Below are 27,399 nucleotides of genomic sequence, written 5' to 3'. Positions count from 1 at the left end.
GCCCGGGAGACGCCATTGGACGCCATGTTAGTGCAGGGTAATACACAGGGAAAGCCGACGCTGTCGCCACCTTTTTGTATTGCGCTAGCATATGAGTTGCAACGGCCTGATAAAAGCAATGCATTGAGCAACATGCACAGCCTAAAAAATGCATGAATCTGAATGCAGCAAAGAAATATTGAAATGTAACATGGTAAGTACATTCATCGATGTAGCTATATTATACATATGATATGTTCTTAATCTCGGGACCATTTTTTTGTAAAAATCTACGATTGTAATTTGACAAACCGTTCAAACCCAAGGAACGTCCATTATATTATTAATCTCTTTATGGGAAGTCACCACGTACCACTTGACTTCGATTATTCCGTGGTATCAAAAGCCACAAGTACTTGAGTACCATCAACAACAAAAAATAAAAATAAAAAGACATTTAAAATGAAAACTAAATGAAAATGAATCATGATATTATGATTTCAAAATAAATAAAAATTACAGGAATTTATAATATATTAGCATGAGTAGGCCTACTAGAGATTTATCATGTAAAATATTAAAGTAACAAATAAATTAAAATCATGCTAGCCTACAGTACCTAAATAAATTTATATTAATTCATGAATGATAAATAAATGAAAGTTACCTGAAGAAATTTTTAAAAAAATAATAATAATATAAACAAATAATATATAGCTGTACAAATAAACGTAAATAAATAATAATAAAAGTCCTATAAAAAGAAAAGGATTTAAAGAAAAAATGTAAAATGAATTCAGTGTAGGCCTACGTTTTAATTGTATTTTTACAAATTTAAAAATAAAATAATGATAATAATAATAATAGGCCTAGTAAAATAATAACAATAAATAATAAAAATAACAACAACAACAATAGGCCTAATAATAATAATAATAATAATAATAGAATAATAATTATTAAATATTAAATAATAATATTTTTAATAAAAATAATAATAATAATGGATAAGGCCAAATAAAAAATAAAACATGTTTCACGTCCCCTCCCGCTTCCTTTTTTAAGGTTTCTTCAATTTTATTTTTATTTTTTGAAATTTTTTTATAACTTTTCAAAAAATATGTCTAGGAAGTAGAGATGCTTTCTATAGCCTTGCTATAATATACAAGAAACACTTTTATAAGGTTTTGTGATAGTAAGAGGGGGCCTATCTCTCAGAACAACAAATAAAAAGAGGCCTCCTCCTTTTTCCAGGCATTAATGTATACACTAAAACAGCTCTAATTATGGGTATTTACACCGATTTTATGATAAAAAATACAAAATAAAAGCCCCTCTTCCTCCTTTTTTTTCAAAAACCGGACGTGAAACATGTTTTTTATTTTATTTGGCCTAATAAAAAAAAATAATGATAAATACACGATGATAAATAAGAGTTATATTATAACTAAATATTAATCGAGTGATAGTCAATCGATCAAAACCCATCATAAACATCCAGTCATCCATTGCCAAGACGGCTTAAGAGGATTAGGGGTATACATATAACAAAGAACTAGACAGGACGTTCCCTTGGGTTTGAACGGTTTGTGTAATTTGTATTTCACTGTGACCATTGCATTGCATTGATCATGTTGATCGAATCCATGGGTTCCTACATGGAATGCTGGACGGTTCGCACCCTTTCAATTTCGGACCCGTGCACTTTTGCCCCCTTTCTATTTCGCACCCGTGCACTTTCGCCCCCTTTTTATACCGCGGTATTGTGCTGCTGTCATGCTGTTGATTGATGCACGATCGATTGCTTGAACTCCCGGCAATGCGGGGTAGTATGTTTATAGTACTGGGCCGTCGGGCATGCACTCATTTAAGTCATGATAAACCCGGGAAGGAAGGAAAGAAAGGATATTTTAAAACAAAATAGAAGAACGATTTTTTTTCTCAGAATATATTACAGGCCAGATATTTTAGCAGCAGGCTTACCCAAAATAATGAAATAATTAGAATTCAATGATAAAAATAGTAATAATAATAAATTTATATTTAATTATTAATTATAATATGTATAAAAACAGGGGAAATTTTTTTCAACTGACGACCAAAGGATGGATCCAAAAGGATCATACAAGTGTCAACAAGCAATGGATAAAATTAAAAACAATGAAAGTATGACACAAAATCCAATGGGGGAGTAACACAAAACATATAAACAAAGTTAATTTAATAATATAATATTATGATAATAAAAATATGATAATAATAATAATAATAATGATAATAATAATAATAATAATAATAATAATAATAATAATATTAACAATGATAATAATATAAACAAAGTTAATTTAAAAATATAATATGATGATAATAATAATAATATGATAATAATAAGAATAATAATAGGGATGCCCACTGTCCATACAGTTTCCACTAGAACGATTTTTCATTTACTGTGTGCGTGCACTCACACACGTATTGTCTATGGAGAAACTGATCGATACAAGAAATCCCAGGCCTGTTAAATGGCGTACATACTTGTTTTTGATCCAAATGTAGGTCTATATCAGGGTGTTTCAAGAAATTCCTGATTCCACCGGAAAACATTAACCAAACTTTCTCCTGATTGGTCAGTAAATAGAGAGGACCTTCCTTCATGCAGAGATCAACTTTTTTTAATGAAAAATTTAATGAGATGAGAACTCCAACAGGTTGAAGTGACACCATTCCGTGCATCAGGTGTTCAAACGCAATTATTTCCGAATTTGGAGTGAATCAGACGAGCAAACTTACATAGTCATGTGTAAATGTAACTATTTTTGAAGACAAAATGTACAGGATGTTAAGAAATTTAAGAATGTTTAAGCCTACCGCGGCCCATCTCAAATCATGCACTTCTCACTACCATGTCCATTTCATATGCTATCCATCATGGCTTCCAAGCACACACAGTGTATTGCTCAATGTATTAAAGATAACCTTTGAGTTGGAGCAAATTTCTCAAAATTGGTAGTGATTAATATTACCAAACTTAATATGCCATGATGAAATATAATAATTTTTGAAGATAAAATGTGCTGACCGTAAAAGATTGAACAATGTTTAAGACTACCGCCATTCATTTGAAATAATGCACTTATTGTTCATCTCCTCTATGGAGATATTTTCCATGGCGGCCATCTATGATCATGATTGCGGTTTCACCAAACAAACCATGGGTTTTGAGGTCTTATATTTTTTGTTGTATGTCAACAAAATCGATTAAATTTTCAGGATGATCTTATTTTCATGTTGTTATAAGCAAATATAATGTTCCAGATAACGCTAGTTAATAAATACATTAAGAAAAAGTACCTTAAAATTGCACTTTCTGTTAGTAATCCTTTTTGGACTTTTAACTTTTTAACATGTTCTAGCAGCCCTATATAAAACCGTAACACTCAAAAGGCCATATCTCTGGAATGAAACGTCCGATTAAGATTATTTAAACGCCAAAATGTTTCTTTCATCAATTCTCGCTATTCGCAATAAGGGCGCCGCCAGCGTTTGCGATGTAATCGTCGATGTATCATGGGAAAATCGTGATGTATCATGGGAAAAGGTCGACATCAAGTCCATACTGAATATTACCATGCTATTACATATGAACATGTGACAATATTTTTTAGTTTGTCAATATAACGGTAGGCCTATTACACGCAAATCGATAGAAAAAAATTAATTGTGCACATTTCAAATCACATTATTAAGTATTATTGAGTATCGATTCGCGTGTAACACCTTTATTTTGACAAACTAAAAAATATTGTCACGTGTTCCTATGTAATAGCATGGTAATATTCAGATTATGCTGACTTGGATGTCGACCTTTTCCCATGATACATCACGATTACATCGCAAACCGCTGGCGGCGCCTTTTATGCGAATAGCGAGAATTACCAGCCAATAAGTTAGGTCTGAATCAATTTAAAAGTACTTCAATTTTTAGTGGACATGCCTAATAATAATAACCCAGCAAACACAAAAACTTTTTTTAAACGTTTTAAATAAGTTATATTTTGGGTTTTGGTTCAGGTAAAAACGTTTTAATAACATTAAAATGTCGGGTTATATAAAGGTCATGAAATCGTTTTAAACGCTTTTGTATGAAAACACACTACAACAATATTTTTAAAATGTTTTCGAAATGTCATTGTAAACTATTTTTGCAAACATTTTTGGCCAAATATTTTGTCAACACTTAAATAACATTATATATTAAAATATTTGCACCAGGCAAACACAGAAATGTTCTTAAAATGTTATTTACAAAACGTTTTAATAACATTTAAATGTCGGGTTATATAAAGGTCACAAAAACATTTTAAAAACGTTATTGTAAATATTTTGGGCAAACATTTGTTATTTTTTCAACCCCAAAATAACATTCTGTTTAGAATGATTTGCACCAAGTTTTCAAAAACGTTTTTGGAATGTTATTAAAACGTTTTTATACCATTTATATAACCCGACATTTAAATGTTTTCTGTAAAACATTTGTGTTTGCTGTGCAGTAAATTACGAACAAATGTTTTTTAATGTTATAAAAACGTTTTATACCATTAATCTACCCTTTATATAACCCGACATCTAAAGGTTTTCTGACAACCTTGTATAACCTTTTTTTGCGAATGATGTTGAAAACGTTTTGTGTTTGCTGGGAAGGGGCTGTGCAATAATTATTCCCCCCCCCCCGGGGTGTTAAGAAAGAAAGAAGAAAGAAAAACAAAGAAAGAAAGAAGAAGAAAGAAAGAGAAAGAAAGAAAGAAAGATAAAAAAGAACAAAAAGAAAAAGAAAAAATAATAAATACAAAGAAATTAAGACGAACTGAACAAATCTAATTGATAGAAATAAATTATTATGTGCAGCAACATCCAAAAACAAGACATGTTTCAAAAGACAAAGCAGCTTTCTTGATAAAAAGAACAGAAAAAAAAAGGCACTATAAAAAAGAAAGAAAGAAAGAAAGTCATCCCCTTTGCACGATCTTCTTTATTAATATCTAAGAAATAGATGCTATTACATTATTGACATCTTCGAGTTCAAACATCCTGCCTTAAAATTGTCGGTATAAACATCTTTATTTATTCCCTGGTATAAAGTATAAAGCGGATTAAGATACCGCGTAAGATATGCCGTGGTGTTAATGAAGCATCGTCATAATGAGTCCGTGATTGACAGGCCGGTAAACAAAATGAATCATGAACATATAAATGTCAATCATTTACAATCAGTGTGGTAAATAAGCAAAAATGACCACGGGCCATTTGGGCCCTTGTTCTTGAATTTTTAGGGGCCCTCACAAACTTTTGCAGGCCCGAATGAATTGAGAGTGGAAAATAAACACATTTTTTTTTTTTTTTTCAGCATTTGAAATGAATCTCCATTATGAATTAGTGTAGTATGGACGATGTCTTGGAAGATTTTTTGTATTGTCAGTCCCGTTTTTCAGTAAGCTTAAATTTATTTATTTATTTACTTATTTTTTTCATGGGCCAGTCGGGCCCTCATGGCACATTTTCGTCGGGCCCGCATTGATTTTCACGGGCTATGGGCCCCCGGGCCCGCCTTATTTACCACGCTGTTTACAATGCAGAATTGGATAGCATTTTTTCCACAAATTTGTTTATTTACTTATGTTATTTACTAAAACCATATTTATACAGGGTTACCCTTCAGATAAATCTGCTAAATCTGCCCTGTGTCATGAAAACAATATACATAACAATTTGTAGAATTATACATAGGCCCTATATATGTAAGAATGTTTTAAAAACATAAACATCAAAAAATCATACATCAAAAAAAAGACAAATATATCAAATTTCATTAAAGTATTTACATTTCTTTGTTTTATACAATTTATGTAACACTTGTATATATATTAAATTAATTAAGAACACAGACGAAATACATCATTCATTAAAAGACATAAAAGTTAAAACATTTGGTTCATTATTTACATTTCTCATTAAAACAAACAGAAAACTTTCCTGATTAATAATATTTTGTATTTGGCAAAGAATAAGGATGCAATTGTAATATTTCTCAATCTGCAATCGTAGCATATTGTTCGTAAATAAATATCTTTGTATGCATGTATTTCTTGACAAGTTTATACCGCACGCGTCGCATGGGCCCGGGGCTTGTCAAGCAATCGATCGTACGTCACTAGGCATATGGCACTTTTGCGAGTCTGTTTACGGTACCATTGATTGAACCCACACCATACCCGGCGCTTTCCGTAAGCCATTCATTACATAATGGGTTGAAGAAGTCACACCTTATGTCAAGCAATCGATCCGGTACGGGTATGTTCTGGGACGAATATATGCGTGCTACTGCCTAGTCACCGTAGGCTACCATTGCATTGATTGAACCCATGTCACGCCCGGGCGCGTACTAGTGGCAGCTAAAACTAGCGGTGAAGAAAGGTGGCGAAAGTCAGCAGAGCATTTACAAAGCTGCTGCCAGGCATTTGTTTTGCTTGTGCGCATTTGTCTTTGAGAAATTTGCTAAATATTTTTTTCCCATTAGTTTCATGTCAAAGAAGATCAATTCGGCAACATAAAGATGGGATAAAATTATAAATTATAAGCCATCAAATTTTTGGCCATATCAATATTAGGCCCTATATAAATTTTATAGGCCATAAATAATTTAACACTAAATTATATAGCTATTAATAAAGTACTAATAAGGTAACATAATTCTAATTATAATAATAATAATAATACTATAATAATATGATAATAATAATAATAATAATAATAATAATAATAATAATTATATAAAAATAATAAATAGGCCTAAAATAAAATAAAATAGAAATGAAATAAAATAGGCCTAAGTAAAATAAAATAACAAATCAAAAACATAATGAATACCAATCTTCAGTCGAAGCACATTTAATATATTGTAATAATATAGGCCTATTAAATTCAATCGAACCGGAGAGTCCATCAACATCCATTCCCGGGTAAACATACTATTTCCTTTTGTACACGCTGGACTCAGTACCGGTACTGCAAACACAGACAATCAACACTAAACAGTCAACCAATACTATACACATACAACACCCCACTGTACCGCCGGGAGTTGAAGCGATCGATCATCAATCAACAGCAGCACATTACCCGCGGTTTAAAAAGGGGGCGAAAGTGCCCGGGTGCGAAATTGAAAGGGGCGAAAGTGCACGGGTCCGAAATTGAAAGGGTGCGAACCGTCCTGTTTCCCCTACATGTACAGTACATTTAGTCACGATTATCGCACTTTCAGTTTCCCACGCGTTTGAACGGGAATTGGATTGCGTACTTTTTCGATGTCTAGTGAGCAAATTTTTTCAATATTTTGAGAAAATGATGTCAAATTTTCTATTCTGTATTGTTTGGTAATAATGTCTTTTGCCAATAGTATGTTTAAAGTTGTAATTTTGTGTTTTTGATCGCAAAGATCGGATATTTTCGCTTCGATTCAATTCTGAACCCTTCGCAAGGGTGCCGATTTTGGCAGAACTTTGACGATAATTTTGCCTTTTTGGACACTAAAATGCTTTCGATCCTTAATTTTGTTTCAACCGAGTCTTAAATTAGCAAACACAATACGGTTGGTACCACTTTTATATACATTGATGAAATTTTAAAGATTTTTTTTCAGGTTTCTAACCGGCGCAAATCGTTAAGTGTGTATTTCCCATTGACATCCAAAATGGCGTAAGCCAGTCCTCAATATACATAGGTACGGCGTATATGGTCATTTTCACGGTAAAGGGTGTAACTTTTGATTTTTAGGGTCAAAATTTCAAACCACTTCAATATGTTTCTGTTTACTGTAATCATGCATAGAAGCAACTTAAATTCCAGTAAAATAGTGTTTCAAGGCTTAAACCTTTTGATTTCTGATAAAAAATTTGACATTTCCATAACATTTTGGTTAAAATCTAAGAAAAAATGTATTTTACATAAGCTCAGAAAATTATGACATGAAAGCTGGAATACATGTGAAATCCCATTCCAAAGTAAGTCAACAGATATAAGTTAAATTTTATACCATGTTTTGCTATGTTTGTAATTGCAATTTTGAAAATTTTTAACATCAAGGGTCATTTGCAATGGAAATTTCCCAACCTTAAACATATTTTTTAAGTTTTAATTGGGTTCCTAAAATAATTTAAATGTCTAACTTCATGTACAAATACTACTTGATGAAAGGAACCTCCCAGCCAAGTTTCACAGAAATTGGAGTTATTTTTTAGAATTGGCAATTCAAGCGATTTGTGTTTCGGAGGCTTCAGTTAACAACACAGGTGATCATAAAAGTAAAATATTTGGCTAACTACTACAAGTTGACATGAAAAAATAGGTAAACAATATCACAATTACCAATTTTCATGCTTTGCTTCTAAGTATTGAATTTCAGTTGTGACAAAAATTAAATTATCACAGCAAGTCATTTTTTTGGTTTCGGAGGCTTCATGTTTACAATGGTTAAACATGGCAGAAGTAGTTTTTTTGAAAACAACACTGTTGGGATCATCTAAGCTGTTATTTTCTTGTGTGTATTGAATCAATGATTCTATGCGGCAGATATTGCAGATTTATAACGTGATAATTTTTTCACCCATTTGTTAAGTATGGTGTTATTTGCATGTGAAGCATCCGAAACGGGCTTTCTTGGATATCAGTATATTTTTCAAGCATTAACCATAATATCAATTTTTTTTTAAATTTATGACATTCTGCACATATCATGCAACAATTACAATGCAGATATCAATATGGAACATACCAATTTAGATATGCATAGATGATAATTAAGTTTACTGTTGTTTCGGAGGCTTCATTTGTTTCGGAGGCTTCAATTGTTAACGGAAAGTTTGTATTGGGTCCCATTTTCAAACGGTGATATATATCTCCATGATTTAAAAACAAGTGACTTGAGGATCTACTTTGCTACATTTTGATAAATAGATTGGATGAGCTCTTTTATTTATATTTGCCCAAGCTTGCTGAACAGTTTGTTTCGGAGGCTTCAAAAAAGTTAACGGAAAATCGGCTCTTTGAAGTCAAGATTTTATAAAAATTTTAAAAGCTTGCAAATCAACTAATTTTTGTTACCCATTTCAAGTTAAGATATCAACTGTTATGAATCAAGAAGAAGTGAAGAAATAACCAAGAATTATGAACCAAAGCTATACCCACAAAGTTTGTTAACAATTGTTAACGGAAAATGAAGCCTCGAAACGACAAATATCGAAGTCCGGTTCTCAAAAATACAGGGCTGTTCACAATTAAATCTAATGTGGCAGTGTTTACTGAACATATGACCGTACTTTCAGGATAAGAAAAATTATCCATGAACTAACTGAAGAAAACACAGGGTTTTACAAAATGTTACTGTTTTTTACAGTTTTTCAAAATGGCAATATTAGGTACATTTAAGCCTGCTAAAACTGAACGCAGTAACTCCCGAAGATGATTATGCTACCCAAGGTAGCTGCTAACTAGATGACTTATGTGGCCAAAAATCATGGAATTCTGTGGCTTTATTAGAAAACTACGGATCAAAATGTTAAAAATCCAAAGTTACACCCTTTACCGTGAAAATGACCATATAGGACTGGCAAGCGAGTCTACGATTATCGCACTTTCAGTTTCCCACGCGTTTGAACGGGAATTGGATTGCGTACTTTTTCGATGTCTAGTGAGCAAATTTTTTTTTTTTTTTTAGAAAATGATGTCAAATTTTCTATTCTGTATTGTTTGGTAATAATGTCTTTTGCCAATAGTATGTTTAAAGTTGTAATTTTGTGTTTTTGATCGCAAAGATCGGATATTTTCGTTCCCGAATCGAATTCTGAACCCTTCGCAAGGGTGCCGATTTCGGCTGAACTTTGACGATAATTTTGCCTTTTTGGACACTAAAATGCTTTCGATCCTTAATTTTGTTTCAACCGAGTCTTAAATTAGCAAGCACAATACGGTTGGTACCACTTTTATATACATTGATGAAATTTTAAAGATTTTTTTTCAAGTTTCTAACCGGCGCAAATCGTTAAGTGTGTATTTCCCATTGACATCCAAAATGGCGTAAGCCAGTCCTCAATATACATAGGTACGGCGTATATAGGACTGGCAAGCGAGTCTAAGTACATTCATACATACGCGTTATATAACAGCATATGTGATTGGTCGATAGGCGGGCATAAATTAGGGGTTCATTCATATATTTTCATGACTAAACGGTTGTTTATGCCCGAGGGGCCGCTTATGCCCGAGGGCATAAACAACCGCTTAGTCATGAAAATATATGAATGAACCCCTCGCTCATACATACAAGAACATTTTGTAATTCTTATTTCATCAAAAAAAAAAAAAAAAATTACAAGTAACATTATTAAAAGTCATGATTTTCCTTCATTTTTCCTACCCGCGATCGCACATCCGGGACACCGGGCATAAACGCTGTTTATGCCCGGCTCTCGACCAATCACGCGCGCCGTTACATAGCGTGTATGTATGAACAACGTTTAAGCCCTGCTTTCTGGTCGTAAACAAGTCGCGTCAGAACCGATGGGCGCTTTCGCGAGTAGGATATACTTTCACGTAAGCTTTCAAGCGTCTGAAGCTATTTACGCAGCGCCCGAATGATGTACGCGATTTTCTTTTAAAAAGGATAAGAAACTGGTAGTTTTTAGTCTAAAATGACGATATTTTTTACTTGTGGAGGAAAATAACCGCACGCAGAATGTTACGTATGTATGAACGGGGTTCATTCATATATTTTCATGACTAAACGTTGAGTCATGAAAATATATGAATGAACCCCTAAGTCACCCATGGAAAACAGGGTACTGAAAAGCAGTACACCATGTCCATATATGGTTTGTTTACATGGCAATAATTCCTTCAGAATAGGCAATACAGATTCCAAACATATAAAACTTACCTCATATCAGTTTTAGTTGCCCCTAGCCTAAGGGCCTAGCCTAGGCTGACATGGCTGAGCCTTGGCCTAATAACTCCAAATTGACATTCATTTGCTGAGGAGGACGCCCTCACTCACTGAATTTTTAAAATTCTTTTTTTTTACACGATTATATTAAACCAATATACATACCCTGCAAAAATTAAGACTCTAGGTAGGTATGCTCATAAAATTTGGAAGTTCAATATTTTTAGCTGAAAGTTCTTTCATTTGAAAGAGAATCAAATTACCTAAACAATAAGTGGTCAATCATGTTTCTAGTGCATATGGTCGCATGTCATAAGTTGGGTATGCAAAAAGGGTGGAGGGATTACACTTTTCTGAAAATTGTGATACAAATTTGATTGGCTTTCCGTAACCCCATATCCTACAGCAGTGGTTCATACCTCATTTTAAGCCTAATTTTATACTCTTTCAATCTTTTGAAGCATATAATTATACATTATTCAGTAAAAAAATTACATCAGTTGAAATGAAAAATGCCAGGGGTGGAGGAGCAGGCGGATGTGGAGCAGGCGGATGCGGGAGCGTGCAATAGGGCCTATGTGAAAATTCACATGTCAGCAAGTCAAAACTTTTGGTTACTTTTTCAAATCTAGCGAGGGTATGATGTATTGACAGCTTTGAATGTTGAATTTGTACAACTAAAACAATTACTGACCTACTTAAGGTGGTACTACACCCCCTGATAAATTTTGTAACTAATTTTGCATTTTTCTCAAAAAGTAACTGCATTTTGTGTACACACTGGTAAGAAAAGTTATGTATTATTATTGGGGCAAGGAATCCAATATACTTTACAGAAATTTCAGTGATTCAAGACAAGGGGTTCAATATATATAAGAAATGAGTTATATTCTAGCGGTACCTCTTTTCTTATCATAAATAAAGTACCGCTCGAGTCACTAAAATTTGAGTGTACAGTAACTGGATTCCTTGCCCCTATAATATACATAACTTTTGTTACCAATGTGTTATTATTTTTTGAGAAAAATGCAAAAATAGTCAAATTTATCAAGGGGTGTAGTACCACCTTAAAGGGTTATATGTTCCATTTTTTTCATTTTTAATGAAATCCTAGTTGAATTTCAGTATTTTTAGCAACATGCTAATGTACATTTCTCTGCTTGATATTCATTTCCTCAATAATAGAATAACCGTTTTGCTAATTACTCGTAAAAAGGTCATTGACCTTCACAATGTAATTAACATACATACAATTATTTGAAATAGTTCATTTGAAGCATTAATGTATTGAGAACATATCCTCCAAATCTGATGACATTCTTGCGTAAAATAAAAGTTTAACAGTCATTTTTGTAATTGAGGTCCGATTTGAGAAAAATGCATTTGAAAATTGAGATTTACATAGACGCCTGTGTATTAATTAATTAGTAATTAAGCAATATCTCAAAAATTAAGCATGTGTTAAGGTTAAAAATGGTGTTAATTATTAGAGGTTGTCAATATTTACAACATATCAAAAAATACATTTTTTGTCATTTTTGACCATGTAATGGAAATTGTACCCAACTTATGACATGCGACCATATACTTTTGAAGTTACAGACAATGATAGTGTCACCAAATAAGCCCAATCGGCATTGGAAGTTTGCAATGCATTGTGGGACAGTTTTTGCAGTTTTAGGACACTTTGTCCTTTGACCTATCGGGAAAATTGCTGTAATTATTAATAATTTATTTATTATTGTCATAATGTTATCATTAAAAATATTTAAATAATTAATTCATTTAATAATAATGTTTTTTAAGTTTGTTTTTATTTTAGTAACAAGTTTTAAATTATATTTTGTACGCACAAAACCCGAATTTTCCAGATAGGTCAAAGGGCAAAGTGTCCTAAAAAAAACGGAAGTTACAATAGCGATTTGGCTTATTGCCCAAAATTTTGTGTGTGAGATTGTGACAGCAGGCACATGTACAATGTACACTACTGTATGTGACCCCAGATGACCTCCTATTCTTTACTGTAAGAAAGCTGTTTTGGATGGTCTTGATTTACACACAAATTGCTTTTGCGCTTTATTAACAGTGTTGTAGTCCTCGAGTACTGTCCTTGGCCTCGAGGACTCCTCGAGGACAGGTTTTGAAGTCCTTGGTCCTCGTACATGAAGTCCTTGGCCTCGGATGTGTAGTCCTTGGCCTTGGCCTTGGCCTCGGACCTCAAAGTCCTTGGTCCTCGACAACAAGGACACGACAAGGACAGGCAAATTCATCAAAAAAGCAGGCAAATGTTTAAAGAGTAATAGAGTTACACAATCTGCTGTTTAGTTATCAATTGGGAACTTTTTAGAGAAACATGACAAGGATAGCTTTTTATTGTACCTGATTGAAATACAAACACATATTTATTTTGGTGCACTTTTAACTATCATCTTTGCTTTTTGCAAAATATACACATGGAGGCCAGAAATGTGGTTTTATATTAAAATTCCACTCAGCCAATATGATCCCTAAAATAGGAATATCGAATAGACACAAGAGGTTCTTTAAATAATTTAAGAAACTCATTGGAAGCTACTGTAGGACATGTTTCGATTACCAGTGATCAAATTAATTTGATCTATTTTGGTTAATCTCATCAGCTTCATTTTGCTGCGTTTGATCTTAAGATAGATGCCCATTTTAGGCTGCTTTGTCGCACATATATACCATAGGCGTAGATCCAGGGGGGGGGGGGGATAAATCCCCCAATATTTTGCCAGGGGGATGGTCCATAAACTCATCCCCCCAATGTTGATGCCTGCATTGGGTTTCTGACCAAATCAACCTAATTATTTGGCCATTTTAGCCCCCAGTTTTGCTTCAATATGGCACATTTTTTCACGCACATATTTGTACCATCAACTTATTTGTTGTTATAAGCTGCTGGATTCACATTACTTCAAGAAAATGTCCCAACTCCATCCCCCTCAATGTCAACAAGAAATCTACGCCACTGATATGGCTCAAAATAAGCTAAGGTGTCATAAAAGTGTAACACACAATTATTTTTCCAGCTCTTTTCTTTTGGTCTCCAACCAGGTTTAAATTATAGTATGCACATATATCGTTCATAATACACTAAAAAAAAAAGATAAGTTATAGACCATTTACTTCACAAATTTAATTTTCTAGCCCTTGCGTACGTTATATTTGACAGACACAATTTTGATGATTTTCTGCAATCAAATAAAAATTTATAAAGTATTACATAAGGTATTTTGTGGTTATTTAGGTGTAGGACCTACAGCAACTGATTGTGGAAAAAATGTGTCCAAATATTACAATAAGGAGGATAAATTGTTATAAATAAAATATGTGTGTCTGTCAAGCCATAACATACGCAAGATGTCTGTCAAATGTAACATACAGAATAATAATTTGGCAAAAACAGTAGTTCAAGATGGGAAATTGAATAAAGATCACATGCAGTTTATAAATCACATGTTTTAAAACACTTTTATAAACTCTAAACTATCATCATAATGTGAACATCAAGTGATTTTTAATTTTTTAAACAAATTATGTATGTTATTTTGACAGACACATACAAATCTTATGTATGTTACTTATGCATACAAATGTTTGACAGACAACACTTAACAATGGATTGTGTCATCAAAAAGCTTCTCCTCACAAAGTGATAGTGCCACAAAGCTAGGTGGAGCTAAATGCTATGTCATGTAGCATAATTAGCTGTATCACCCTAGTTTAGCAGGAATTACAGCACCGTCTTGCGTATGTTATATTTTGACAGACATTTCAAGAAAAATTTTAAAATTGTTATATGTTCAAAAAAGATGGCAGCCACTTACAAATTGATTATAATATGGAGAAATGAAGTTATTTACAATAGATTTACCCTTTAGTTTATGCTTCAAGTCTTTGTTTATAAAAACTGAGGGACTTCAAAATCAATCAAAAGTTTGACAGACAATAGTAACATACATAAGGCAAACTTTTAAATCTGTTAACTTATAATTCATAATGCCTCTTTCTGTTTTTTTTGATTGGTTTACTGCACCATTTTGGGAAACAGGTCACATGAATTTCTATAAGGATCCATAAAAAAAATTAAAAGCTGTTGAAAAAAAGGCGTCTCTTGGCATGTTACAAACAAAAGTGTAAAAATAGGCATTTTTACAGCTATTTTTATTTTTTTATTATTTAGAGTGAAAGGATTTTACTTAAATTGTGTATGCTATGTCTTTACTACCTAAACTTGCCACTAAACTAGCAAATATTCCATTTCTATAATTATTATTTTAAAAAAAAGATGTCAAAATATATGGCTATAATATGACACCTTAGCATATTTTGAGCCATATATATATACCACATAACTGTCTAGCTTTTTGACATCAAAATGGTAGATATGAGGATCAAACACATTTAAAAGCGTGTTATATTATAATCTTCACTACTTATATGGATCCATCTGGTGGTCTAGATAAACCGATAAAATGAACAAGTTTGAAAATACAACATACTTGTGTTTTGTTGGTCCAAACTAGGATAAAGAGCCCAATTTAGGCATGTTTATTTTATAAAGTTTTATAAATAGGCTTATTGTGCAGCGTTATTTAATGTATGTTGATGATAATATGACCCCGCTCCCCGAACGGGCGTGGTTTAGTATGGTTCATTATTATGAAAGTCCTTGGTCCTTGGCCTTGGCCTCGGAGACAAAAGTCCTTGGCCTCGGAGGGTTGTCCTTGTCCTCGGACACCATGTCCTTGGCCTTGGCCTTGGCCTCGGACACCAAGTCCTTGGCCTTGGCCTTGGCCTCGGACATGAGGTCCTCGACTACAACACTGCGCTTTAACGAGTGTCCACTTGGTGGAACATAGATTACACTATGTGATAGCTTATGAATCCATTATTATGCTAGTACCAACATAAGTCAACATCACTTAGGTTTTGGTTGTCAAAATTAATTTTTAGTAATTTTTTCCATTGAGCCCCACAGTACCACCTTATTTCTTACCATAAATAACAAAACTTTTGTTACCAGTGTGTTATTATTTTTTGCGAAAAATGTAAAAATAGTCACAAATTAACCACAGGGGTGAAGTACCCCCTTAAGATTGCCAACTGATATCCTTTGTATTTGAGTTGTCTGTTGATGGTACGGTATTAGAACTGTCATGGATGTAAACATTACACAAAATGTCAACAAAACATGCTACTGCAGAACTCTATGCCTGTATGTGTGTGTCTGAGGGCCGATCTGAGGGCTGATGACACACATTTGATGGGTGTATGTGACTGTAGTGCATAGCATAGTTCATAGTTGGATAACACATGATTGAACACATGAACAACAAGATACATGTACCCTAGCTCATCATGATTCATGCCATGCACATGCATGCAATGCATACTGCATAGTACAGGGAACCCATACCGTAGGCATGGTAGGGCGCGCAGCATACCAATAATGAAAATGTCATGTACCGATAAATGACGTGCCTGTTTTGCCCGTTTTTTTAGTTTGCGTTTCGAACTATGCAATGCATGCATGCATGCTGTATGAAAATGAACACATAGCACTACACTGAGCCGTGACACTCGTATTCAATCCCTGTATAAAAAGTGAAGTCACTTTACGGCAGTTTGATTGACACATCGGCAGTGTTAGTGACAGTTGCTAGGGCATTACCGGTACACATAGCTAGTATTTTAATATGCCGGAGTAACACTTGACCTAAAATTTACGTATGTGTGCACCACGAACATTGAGCATACTGCTTCAATAGTGAAACAGGAATATATCCCGTATTTAAGGGGTCTGGAATGAGCGTTTTGAGCATTTCGACAGTATTTTTTAGGGACATGAGAGCACATCAGACATATCGAATTGCATTCTGAATACTGAAGAATGTCTTTCTGATATCAAATAATTTTCATTTTTTGAAATTCACGATACAATACAAATTTTATGACAAATTATTAAAATTTGATATTTTTCAAATTTTTGATATATAACAGTCCTCGAAGTAAATTTTATAAATCTAATGACATATTCTTAGGCCAATGGAACTCGATTATTAGTTTCCGATTGGATGTTTGAAAAAAAGGATGAGGTCGCTATTTCATTATTCATTATTCGGTCTCTTTTCATTATCCATTATGTCAACAAAATCAGTGATTTTATGAACAGCTTTCTCCAAATTTAGGTTCCCCACCAGTACCAAAGTATATATTGTTGATGAAAGACCATCTCAAAACCGGTATTTATGCTTAGATCATCTTTACAGACATTTTGCAACAGATTGAGAAAAGATTTGAATTTGTTTTCATTAAAATGAAAAGAAATTTGCAATTTTTGTAATCACTAGAAACATGATGAGGTAATCCTTAAATTTCCATTATTTACTACATCCTCTACCCCTACAACTAAGAAAAACTGCTGATTATGATCAGCAGGGGATGTCAGACATTTTGAGAGTTTCAATTTTGATTATTTCCATTTCATTTTTCAGATCATTGACTTTTTTATGAAAATAATAAAAGTTTTTGTCAAATTGAAAAAGTGATGCGGGCGGTCAATAGGAAACTTAAAACTAACAATCGAGTTCCATTAGCCTTAAAGTGTATGTAGCTGGGAGGAAAAGCAGACGATCAATTGAAAATTTTGACCTTTCGTATTGAAGATATGGATTTTTTTTCAAAAAAAGACCTAATTTTTTTTTGTGTTTTGGGGAAAAATCCATATCTTCAATACGAAAGGTCAAAATTTCCAATTGATCGTCGGCTTTTCATCCCACCTACATACACCTTAAGTATAAATCATCAGATTTATAAAGTTTACTTCGAGTACTGTTAAATATCAAAAATATCAATTTTTAATCATTTGCCATAAAATGTGTATTACATTGCGAATTAAAAAAAATCAAAATTATTTGATATCAGAAGGACATTCTTCGTATTCAGAGTGCAATTCGATGTCTGATGTGCTCTAATGTCCCACAATAAATACTGTCCAAACGTTCATACCCCACCCCTTAATTGACAATCCCGTATTTAATTGACAATCCCGTATTTGATTGACAGTTGCTGAGTGGGCATTTTCAATACACCAAACCGGATGTCGAGTACTATTTTACGGACCCTTTCCAGCAAAAATGCACTGATTTAGCCAAGGTCAACATGGGGTCATCGCCAGTTATAATATTTTCCTGGCATATTGAGCTAACTTCTCAGCTACTTGGTTTGATTGGGGGTTTGATACGATAGTAATGGAAAGAAACAACCAAATGTTCGATCGTTTTTCGCCCTCAATTTTTTTTTGAAACAACAACGTAAACATGCATCACCTCTAATCAGGGATGGACTTTTGACCGGTCAAAACCTGTTTTGTCCACAAAGCGGTTAAAACCAGGTTTAAACCGGTCAAAACTGGTCAAAACCTGATTTGTATTCACAAACACTTGTTAGGGAGGGCCTGATGCAAAGAAATTTCATCGCGGAAAAATTTTTCGGGGCCCCCCCTTTACAGACCTCAAAAATGTCTTTCTTTTTTAAAACATAAAATTCTTCCCCAAAGGGGTAAAATCATATGGGGGCGAATAACGGAATAATAGACACCCCTGCTTTTCTTGTAATTATGAGATTGATGAGCTTCTTGGGTTGGGATATATACATTCTTTGATCTGACATAGTTTAATTGGGCTTCATTGTTTCATTTTCCAGTTTTGATGTGAGGATCGACATCTGCATATATATTTTCAAGACATTTTTAGCTGATTGTGATCAAAACAACTACTTGCAGGTATTTATTAACTACATGTAGTATATTTATAACCAGGTGGTGGCCGCATTGCATTCTCTAAATTCAGTAAATTTTCATCGTCAACCGTGTAATTGAATGGGATTATTTTGACATTTTAAAACGCTTGAAATATCCCAAACAAATAGGCCTATGTTGATAAATAATATAAATACAAGCTAAAACCGTTGGGGTTCGATAATGAACCCCACAAAACTAACCGACTATATTGGAAAATGCCATACGGCCGGGCGGTTTCACAAGTTGCCGGCTCGATCATGTCATCCGCCGCCTGTTTATAACTATATATCATGTATTAAAAATAAAAATATGTCACAGCAAGCAAGGCTTGTTTAAGGACACTGTGTACAATAAGCCTAGAAAATAATGTTTATTTCCCAGGAAGATAAGCCAAATTTCTCGCCAAGGTTTCCCACAATTTCCTGTATTTTTTTCTTTCTGGAAAGTAACATTTTCCTCCAAATGCTAACATTTCCCTTGAAGCAGCTTCCAGATTTCCAGACCTGGCACACAGATTTATAATATGTTTTCCCAGAGACTCTGTAAAATAATTTAATCCAATGTTTTATGTGATTTCATGCAGATAGTAATTGAACTACATTTCATATATTTTATTGGCAATAATGAAACCTTTTGAAAACTTGAGGCGAGGTCAATAGGAAGAATCATTTACCTAAGGATATTCCATGTGTATTTTTCGCTTTACCTTTTATAAGAGATGTACTGTTGTTTTATATGTGCTACATTTTTTGTATGAGCAAGGAAACAAAAACAAAATTTAAATACTGTATTGTTTGTAATAAACGCTCCCCCTCTAATAAACGCCCCCTCCAATTTTTCTGTGAAAAATTGACAAAAATGCGAACATTTCCATGACATATCGACGATATCGTGTAGGTAAGCTTAACTTGGGCTTACATCAGTCATGTCAGTCATGATCGCTAAATTGAATGGACAAAATTATGACTCAATTCCCATCTATTTCATTGCCTAATTATGGTATAATTTCACTAACTCCATGCACTTACAGGTGTAATTTTGTTGCATTCACGAAAATATCATTTTCTGTGGGCGCCGCCATCATGTATAGTCTTAAATCCCTCCTTTTAATACGAGCACCATCGGGAAATTGAACACGATTTTTAAGCTTTTTTCACTGACAATTCACTTCCAATAAATGCCCCCCTTTTGGAAAAATGCAACGCCCCCGGGGCGTTTATTACAAACAATACGGTATGCCATATTGATTGCTGTCAATGATACGTTGTACTTGGCTCATGTCCTCATTGTAATGTACAAAAACAATAGCAATAATTAACAAGAGAAATATAACTGATAGGGAGTGAATCATGAAACATTAAATCATGGTGGAACCTGATAGATAATGGCTAGATTTTAAATGCATGTAGCACAAATTCAATACACTTTTCATGATTATATGTACTCTGACTTGATATCAAAATTATATGAAAATTACTTTAATTTTAAAACACAGTTTAATCAGGCCTAATTGCCTTGTTTTCCAGTTCTGGTGTGAGGGTCGCTTGGTACGTCTGGATTTTCAAGGTCTAAGCTCATCTTGTTCACAACAACTACTTGCAGGTATTTATGAACTAACATTAGTAAGATGATAAAAAATACAGGAATCAAGGCTTAAATTTTAAAGACACAACAGGCATAACAAGAATTACAAAAAATGTGTTACTGATTTCCCAAGAAGATTTCCCAAATTTCAAGGTGACTTAATTTCCATGTAATCTAGTGCCCAAAAATGTATGATAAACATACAAAAAGGTATCAATTATCATGATCAAAAGAATGAATGATCAATGGTGCAAGTAACATGTAAATTCACAGAATATACCAACTGTCTCACATGCACATGATACAACCCGGAAAGCAACAGTGGAGGGCACAAGTGATGTTGCGGCTAAATACTAATCCCTGTGCTCCTGGTTTGTATCGTAATGTGGGAGTCATCCTCAGCCACATGACAGTGCTGTTTCATGGGTCTTCTCAGCACCCGAGCAAAGTAACATGGCTTGAAAAAGTGGGGAATTTGGGAAGCTCATTCCCAGGAAATGTTGGTGTTTTGAGAAAAATTCTGGTATTTGGAGGAAAATTGTGTCTTTTTTGTTTATAAAAACATGCTATAAATTGTGGGAAATTTAGCTTCCTTCCCGGGAAATTAACATTTTTTTCAAGCCCTTAACAAAGATATCAGTAAATGGGATCGCTGTCCATCATATGACTGAATACCTTTGGTTTTTAAATTAGAGCATTGGTCAATCAAACCAGAGGTTGATGTTTCTGCCAAATTTTCTTTGCTCTCCTCATTCACATAATTCTACCATTTTAATGATTGATTGATTGATTGATTGGTTGGTAAATTAATTGATTAACTGATTTACTACTTTTTGTGTCATGTGTGTATGTTATGTGCCTTACATGTACTGCCTTGGTTTGTTTTTATGCACATATATTTGCATGATTTGTCACACAGCACTGTGTGGAGAGACCTAGGCCTGACAAGTGATTTTTTGTTTTTTGTTTTCCATTTTATACTTTGTAATTGAAAAAAGTAATAATGCCTTTCCATTATTAAAATCTGGTGAGGCTTGCATCAGATGCTAGTTTTCTTTTCCTCTAAAATCAATGTGTGGGTTTCCCTGTATTCTATTTGAACACATCTTTTTGTTTACATGTATGTACATAAATGTGAAAAAAAATGTGAAAAAAAAAAGATTATGTTACTGTGGACATGCAGCTTACATCAGGTAATTCAAACATAAAAGAAACTGATGGAAGTCCCAACATTATCTGTTAATCATCTAACTTGGAGCCAATCATTCCATGAAGTGCAACAGACAATAAAACAGACGTTTTTCTTGTCTTTCACTTAGACGCGAAGGCACACAACATGTGCATGATTTGTTAGACACGGTCCATAAAACGATTGGCCCTCATACAGCGTTGGACGTAAGACATTTTTTATGCATAGCATTATCAACTTGCACTACATACTTTTTTTACATTTGCACAATTCACTGTATAAGTGTATGGCATAAAATTGCTACACATTTCCAAATTGTATAGCAAATTGATCAAAATTGAGTAGCATTTTGCTCCGCTATACCGGCTGTGGCCAACACTGCCCTCATGAATATGCGAGAGCTCTCATTGCATACAAAGCACAGGGACTTTGCCTATTGTCTGTCCAAATAACTTGGACACCCGATTTTTAGGATATATTTCGAAAAGTTTTCACTTTGGCAAAAAGTCATGAAAGAAAAGTTGCTAAACACGGTTAGACCTAACAGAAATTATTAGTAAAGCGATGAAAAAATATTCTTCCTTGTCTACTTTTATTCAATTTTTACCGATTTACAGCAAGATATCTGGGTCCAGCCGAATATTCCTAATGACTTGAAACTTTTGATGAGATAATCTATTTACAGTAAGGGGTGTTTGAACATTGTAATCATGCATATTGATCAGTGATTCTACCTTTTTTTCTTTGATCCTTTTACTAATTCACAATAATGGTGGTCTACTCAAATGCATTCAACAAAAGCATGTTTTCAATCTACCGCGAGAGGTCGTCTCACACGCATAACAAATACACTACGATCAAATAGGTTGATGACAATATTTGATTGAATGGACTACTGTGCCATGATTTCGTGAATGACACTGGTTCAAATCCTTTGTTTGGAGCCAATCAATAATTTCATGCACAACCTCTATAAGATGTCACAGTTGGTGCATTATAACAAATGATATGATGCGTCTGGAGTGTATTGTGAATTATACACCTCACCAATAACATCAAAACATTCATAGGGCATACAATATTTGTATTTTCTTAGAATTGGGCCAATCCAAAAGCATGCACAGAAGAAGATTCAAATACCGCGCCAAATTGTTGTAATTGGTTGAGGGACAGCTGGGATCATTGAGTTAATACACTAAGAATAAATATGCCAATTAGAAACACTGTCTGCATTTTATGAACTGAATTATATTTTTCATTTTTATGAAATGTTTTTGGTGAGGAGTATAATTGATTTACTATTCATCCATTCACTATCCCAAATCACCATACCTACAAATCTGTATAATGAGACCTTCCAAAATAATGGTACCCAACTTCTACCGGATTATTATTTAAAGTGTTGAGAAAAACCTTCCAATTTCAATAGAATTTCTGGTAAACTCTCACTCAATGCTTTGGAAACACAAAAATCCTGTTAGGTCTCAGCGAATGTTAACACTTTTCTTTCATGACTTTCTTTGAAAGTGGATATTTTTTCAAATAAGTAACAAAAACTGGGTGTCTAAGTTAATTGGACAGACAATAGTAGTGCACTATCTGTACCTCTGTACCCAGATAGTGCACTATCTGTACCTCTTAATCTATGGGTTAACTAACAAACTAACACTTGTGAAAGATTGCCATGAAAGCAGAATTAATTTGATTATGAAGTGGATATAATTATAGTTTATGCATGGATTGAATACCAGTACTTTCAGTACAAAACCTACTTTTTTGTTTGTATCTTGCACACTCATACTAAAACCTAGCAAAAAGAGACATGAAACTTTGTGGTTTCAGTATGAAACTTTGTGGTTTTGCTTAAGGTTGCTTACTCTGCATATTTCAATTGAATTGTGGTTCAGTCTATCAGGACAGACATTGATTTTTTTCCCAGAATATTTCTTTCTGGAATGCTTAATTATGCTGGTGTTTAAGCATAAGTCATTGATAACAGAAATCATTGATAACATTTGTGGCTGAAAAGCAAGCAGAGTTGATCAAACTTGAGTAAATGAAAAAGGAAAAGCAAAAACATAAAAAGACAATGTGAAAAGGATCGCCAAATGTTTGTTTATGAAATTGTAAACTGTTCATTTCAATAATTGGCCACAATAAAAGAAGCATGGATATCTACTTTGTAGTGAAATAGTTCTGTTTTCATGTGTTTTCTCTGTAGGCGGACAATCATGGCTGCTGCAGCAGAAGAGAATCAACAAGCATATTTCATGCAAAAAGAGTTTGAAGATCAGCTTGCTTGTCCTATATGCTTAGGGCTATTCATCGTTCCCAAAACACTGCCTTGTCAACATGTATACTGTGAAAGATGCCTTGTCAACTTGACCAAATCAAATCGAGGCCGCATACGTTGCCCAGAGTGCCGGACAGATCACCCTGGCAAAGCTAAAGATTATCCCACCAACTTTAAAATAGCTGGTCTGTGTGATTATCTTAGAAGACTGGATGTTGCTGAAGGAGCTACTGATGCTAGTTCTTGTAAGAAACATAGGGAGAACAAACTTAATAAGATATGCTGTAGCTGCACGGAGCCCGTCTGTGAAATGTGTGTGTTTACAACACACAGAGGTCACCATTGTGTAGAGGTGACTGAATTCTTAAATCAGAGACAAAAACAGTTGCAAGATATGATCAATAATGTCCGAGGTAGATATCAAGATTTGAAGCATGCCAAAGAAAGAGCTGCCAGAATAAGAGAAGATCTACACAGTAACTATGCACGGACTGTGAGGGACCTGCATGAGAGAGCACAAGGGATTAAAGATGCTGTGGAACAAAATGAGCGCACACTAGCAGACAGACTCAAAACTGACTTTACAAGGAAAGAAGAGAACTTGAATCGACAAATTCATGAATTTGAGACGCATCTGGAAGAGATGACGAGTGCTATGCAGAAAGAGGAGGAGTTTCAGTCTATACATCACTCACCAAATGTATCAATGGCTGTACATGAGGTATGGGACCAATACAAGACCATTGCTGAAAGAGAAGCAAAGCTAGCACCTTGTGAAGATAGCACTGTTGTTGTAGAATGGAACCAAAGGGCTTTGGAGGAACTTTGTCTAAAGATGACTTTGGGGAAAGTCGTTGGACGTCCCACGGCTGTTCCCAGTGAATCGTATATCGAAGCACCCTCCTCCGTTGTAGTAGGGAAAGAAGTTGAAATTCGACTCCAGTTACGTGACCACATGGGTTCTGATGCCCAGAATGATGCTGCAGATGTCACTGGATTTGTGTATGCACCTAACCATAAGTGCATACAGATAGAGTTGCAGTGTACACCACAGGGGCCATTCAAGACCAAGATCATGCCCAAGTACATTGGTAAATATCAGATCATAGTCAAACTGGCAGGTGACATTGTTAAGAACTGTCCTTTCAACTTGCTGGTGAAACCAAAATACGAGTACAAGATGTTCCTGACAACAGCACCAAGTATGAACAACCCACATGATATCAAGCAGGTTGAAGATGGTTTCTTGATTGCAGATAAGGGTAATCATAAGGTCATCAAAGTCAACGAGAAATTCACGATTCAATCTCGTCTCCCAGATCCGCTTCTGAAAAGGAACCAGAAGTTTGACCCATATGCTATTGTTGTAACCAATGAACGCATTTATGTCTCGGATCTGGATAACGGAAGAGTTGTTGTCTATAATCGTGGTGAGACCCTGCTTATGGAAGTTGGAGAAGGGCAACTGAAAAGGCCAACTGGACTAGCTGTGGATAGCAGAGGACTGTTGTATGTTGCTGATGGTGAGTACAGCTGTATCCAAGTGTTTTCTGATGAAGGACAGTTTGTCAAATCCATCTCACAATTAGGAAGTGGACCAGATGATCTGAAGAAACCATGGCATCTGGCTTTCAACAAGCGAGAACATCTTCTTGTGTGTGATTATGGCAATAGCCGTATACAGGTCTTTCAGCCTGATCAAGGAGTGGTCATCAAGAGCATCTCAACCAATGTGGATAACAAAATCATGCAACCTCGTGGAATGGCTCTAGATCAAAATGAAAACATCCTTGTCACTGCTGTGGAGGTGAAAAGTGCACTGTTGGGTGCACTGGTAGGACTTCACTGTGTCTTGGCATTCACTCAAGATGGTGATTTCTTGGGAAGATTTGGAGGAGCTGCTGGGTTTAATTACCCAAGGGGATTGACTGTGATCAATGATGATCAGCCTTCAGTGATGGTAGTAGATGGGGCGAAACACTGTGTCAAAGAATTTTCATAGTGCCTGATAATTGCCTCACAAAACTTTACACTGTACAGAGATAGGTAATTATTAGTACACTAGATACTGCAAAGGTGAATGTGAGAGCAATGAATTTGTGTCTGTGATCAAGAAAGATGAGTTCAAAAAACATTCAATTTCACCATGTTATTATTTTTAAATAATTTACACTTTACAAACACCATGCATATGAAAATGTGCTTTATGAGATAAAATTCTTGAAAGCAATATAAAACATCAGAATGCATGCTTGGTTAGCCATATCTCAAATCAAATAATAATTTAATCAACTTTGCTACATTTGCTTCTTTGCTGTTATAAATGAAGTTTCTTCTTACGTACATCATGCATACTAAAAATTCTAGTAAAAAACCCAGGGAATATCTAGACTGGGAGCTAGCAGCACCACCTTTACCCCCCCCCCACCAGACTAACCCAAACCAACTTTCCTTAGATAGTCTCCAAATACTTTCCAGGTGATCCCAAAGTTAAAAAGTGGCTAAGTGTATAGTTTTTCAATCAGGTCAACACAGGAGCAAATTTAAAACTTGCTCAAATTTTATCAAAATACCATACCAGAGTATTCCTCTCAATGATTCAGAAAAAGAAAAGCTTGTCCTATCTGTGACATATAGTTCTTGAGCTATAAGCAAAAGGTCAAAGGTCAGTGTTTTGGCCACACAGCAGTCAGAAACTAAAACAGCTCTGATTTCAATGAAAAAGGTATCAAATTGTTTGTCATGTAAAACGTTAAATAGGAATAGTTGTCACCATCTAGGATATGTCTAGGAAACATTGCCGAATAGGTCATGGTCAAAAGGCCCTATAGACTGCAATGGGGTTAATGTTTTTTGCTTATAACTCAAGAATGTTGTATTGTAGGTAGGTCAAACTATACTTTTTCTGAATCCTTCGGTATGGTTTTAAACCAAATTTGAGCAACTTGAGCAAAATGTGTTTGGGGACCATGTAAAGAACTTGACTAAAACAGGTGGCTTGGGTTAGACACTGGGAAATGCAAAGGCAGTGGTGCTAACTTCCAGTCTCATTAGGATGAATTTTATATCAAATTTTATTTAGTCTTAGTATATAGCCAATTTACTGTATTCCAAAGGTTTACACTGCCAGACTGAGAATATGGTCACATCTATTATTTGTTGTTTACATTATCCAATTATTTCATTGTGCCAAGCACCCATATCACGTTCACAGTATTTAGGTGTGTGTGTGGGGGGGGTGAATGAATGAATAGATGAATGAATGAATGAATGAATGAATGAATGAATGAATCTATTAGATCTTAATTTTGTGCTGTAAAGATTTACTGAATGTTATTTTTCACCTGATATAATATACCATAGTAATGTCCTGTTTGAATACATGTATAATATTAACTAAGAATATTAATGTATAGTTGTAGCTATTATTCATATGTATAATATTTAAATTAACTAAGAACAGTATGTAAACATGTAGCTTAGCTTATAGATGTACAGCTCTATGATTAAGCCCATAATGCAGTACTTTTCCT

At 34.4% G+C, this 27,399-nt stretch overlaps 1 protein-coding gene across 2 annotated transcripts; it reads left to right on the top strand.

Moving 5' to 3' along the window:
- Nucleotides 1–109: 109 nt before the first annotated feature.
- On the top strand, nt 110–27,092 carry LOC140144985 (tripartite motif-containing protein 3-like). 2 transcript variants are annotated; one of them, XM_072166777.1, is made up of 4 exons: nt 110–193; nt 18,704–18,782; nt 20,327–20,402; nt 23,795–27,092. In XM_072166777.1, the coding sequence occupies exon 4, from the start codon at nt 23,805–23,807 to the stop codon at nt 25,866–25,868; it is 2,064 nt and encodes a 687-aa protein (XP_072022878.1). In that variant the 5' UTR covers nt 110–193; nt 18,704–18,782; nt 20,327–20,402; nt 23,795–23,804; the 3' UTR covers nt 25,869–27,092. The 2 variants fall into 2 exon arrangements, with proteins under 2 accessions (XP_072022878.1, XP_072022879.1); XM_072166778.1 differs by lacking the exon at nt 18,704–18,782 and having other exon boundaries at nt 116–193.
- Nucleotides 27,093–27,399: the final 307 nt, after the last annotated feature.

The sequence above is a fragment of the Amphiura filiformis genome, unplaced genomic scaffold, assembly GCF_039555335.1.
Source record: "Amphiura filiformis unplaced genomic scaffold, Afil_fr2py scaffold_109, whole genome shotgun sequence".
Taxonomy (NCBI): Eukaryota; Metazoa; Echinodermata; class Ophiuroidea; order Amphilepidida; family Amphiuridae; genus Amphiura; species Amphiura filiformis.
This window is presented reverse-complemented; position numbering and strand designations above follow the sequence as displayed.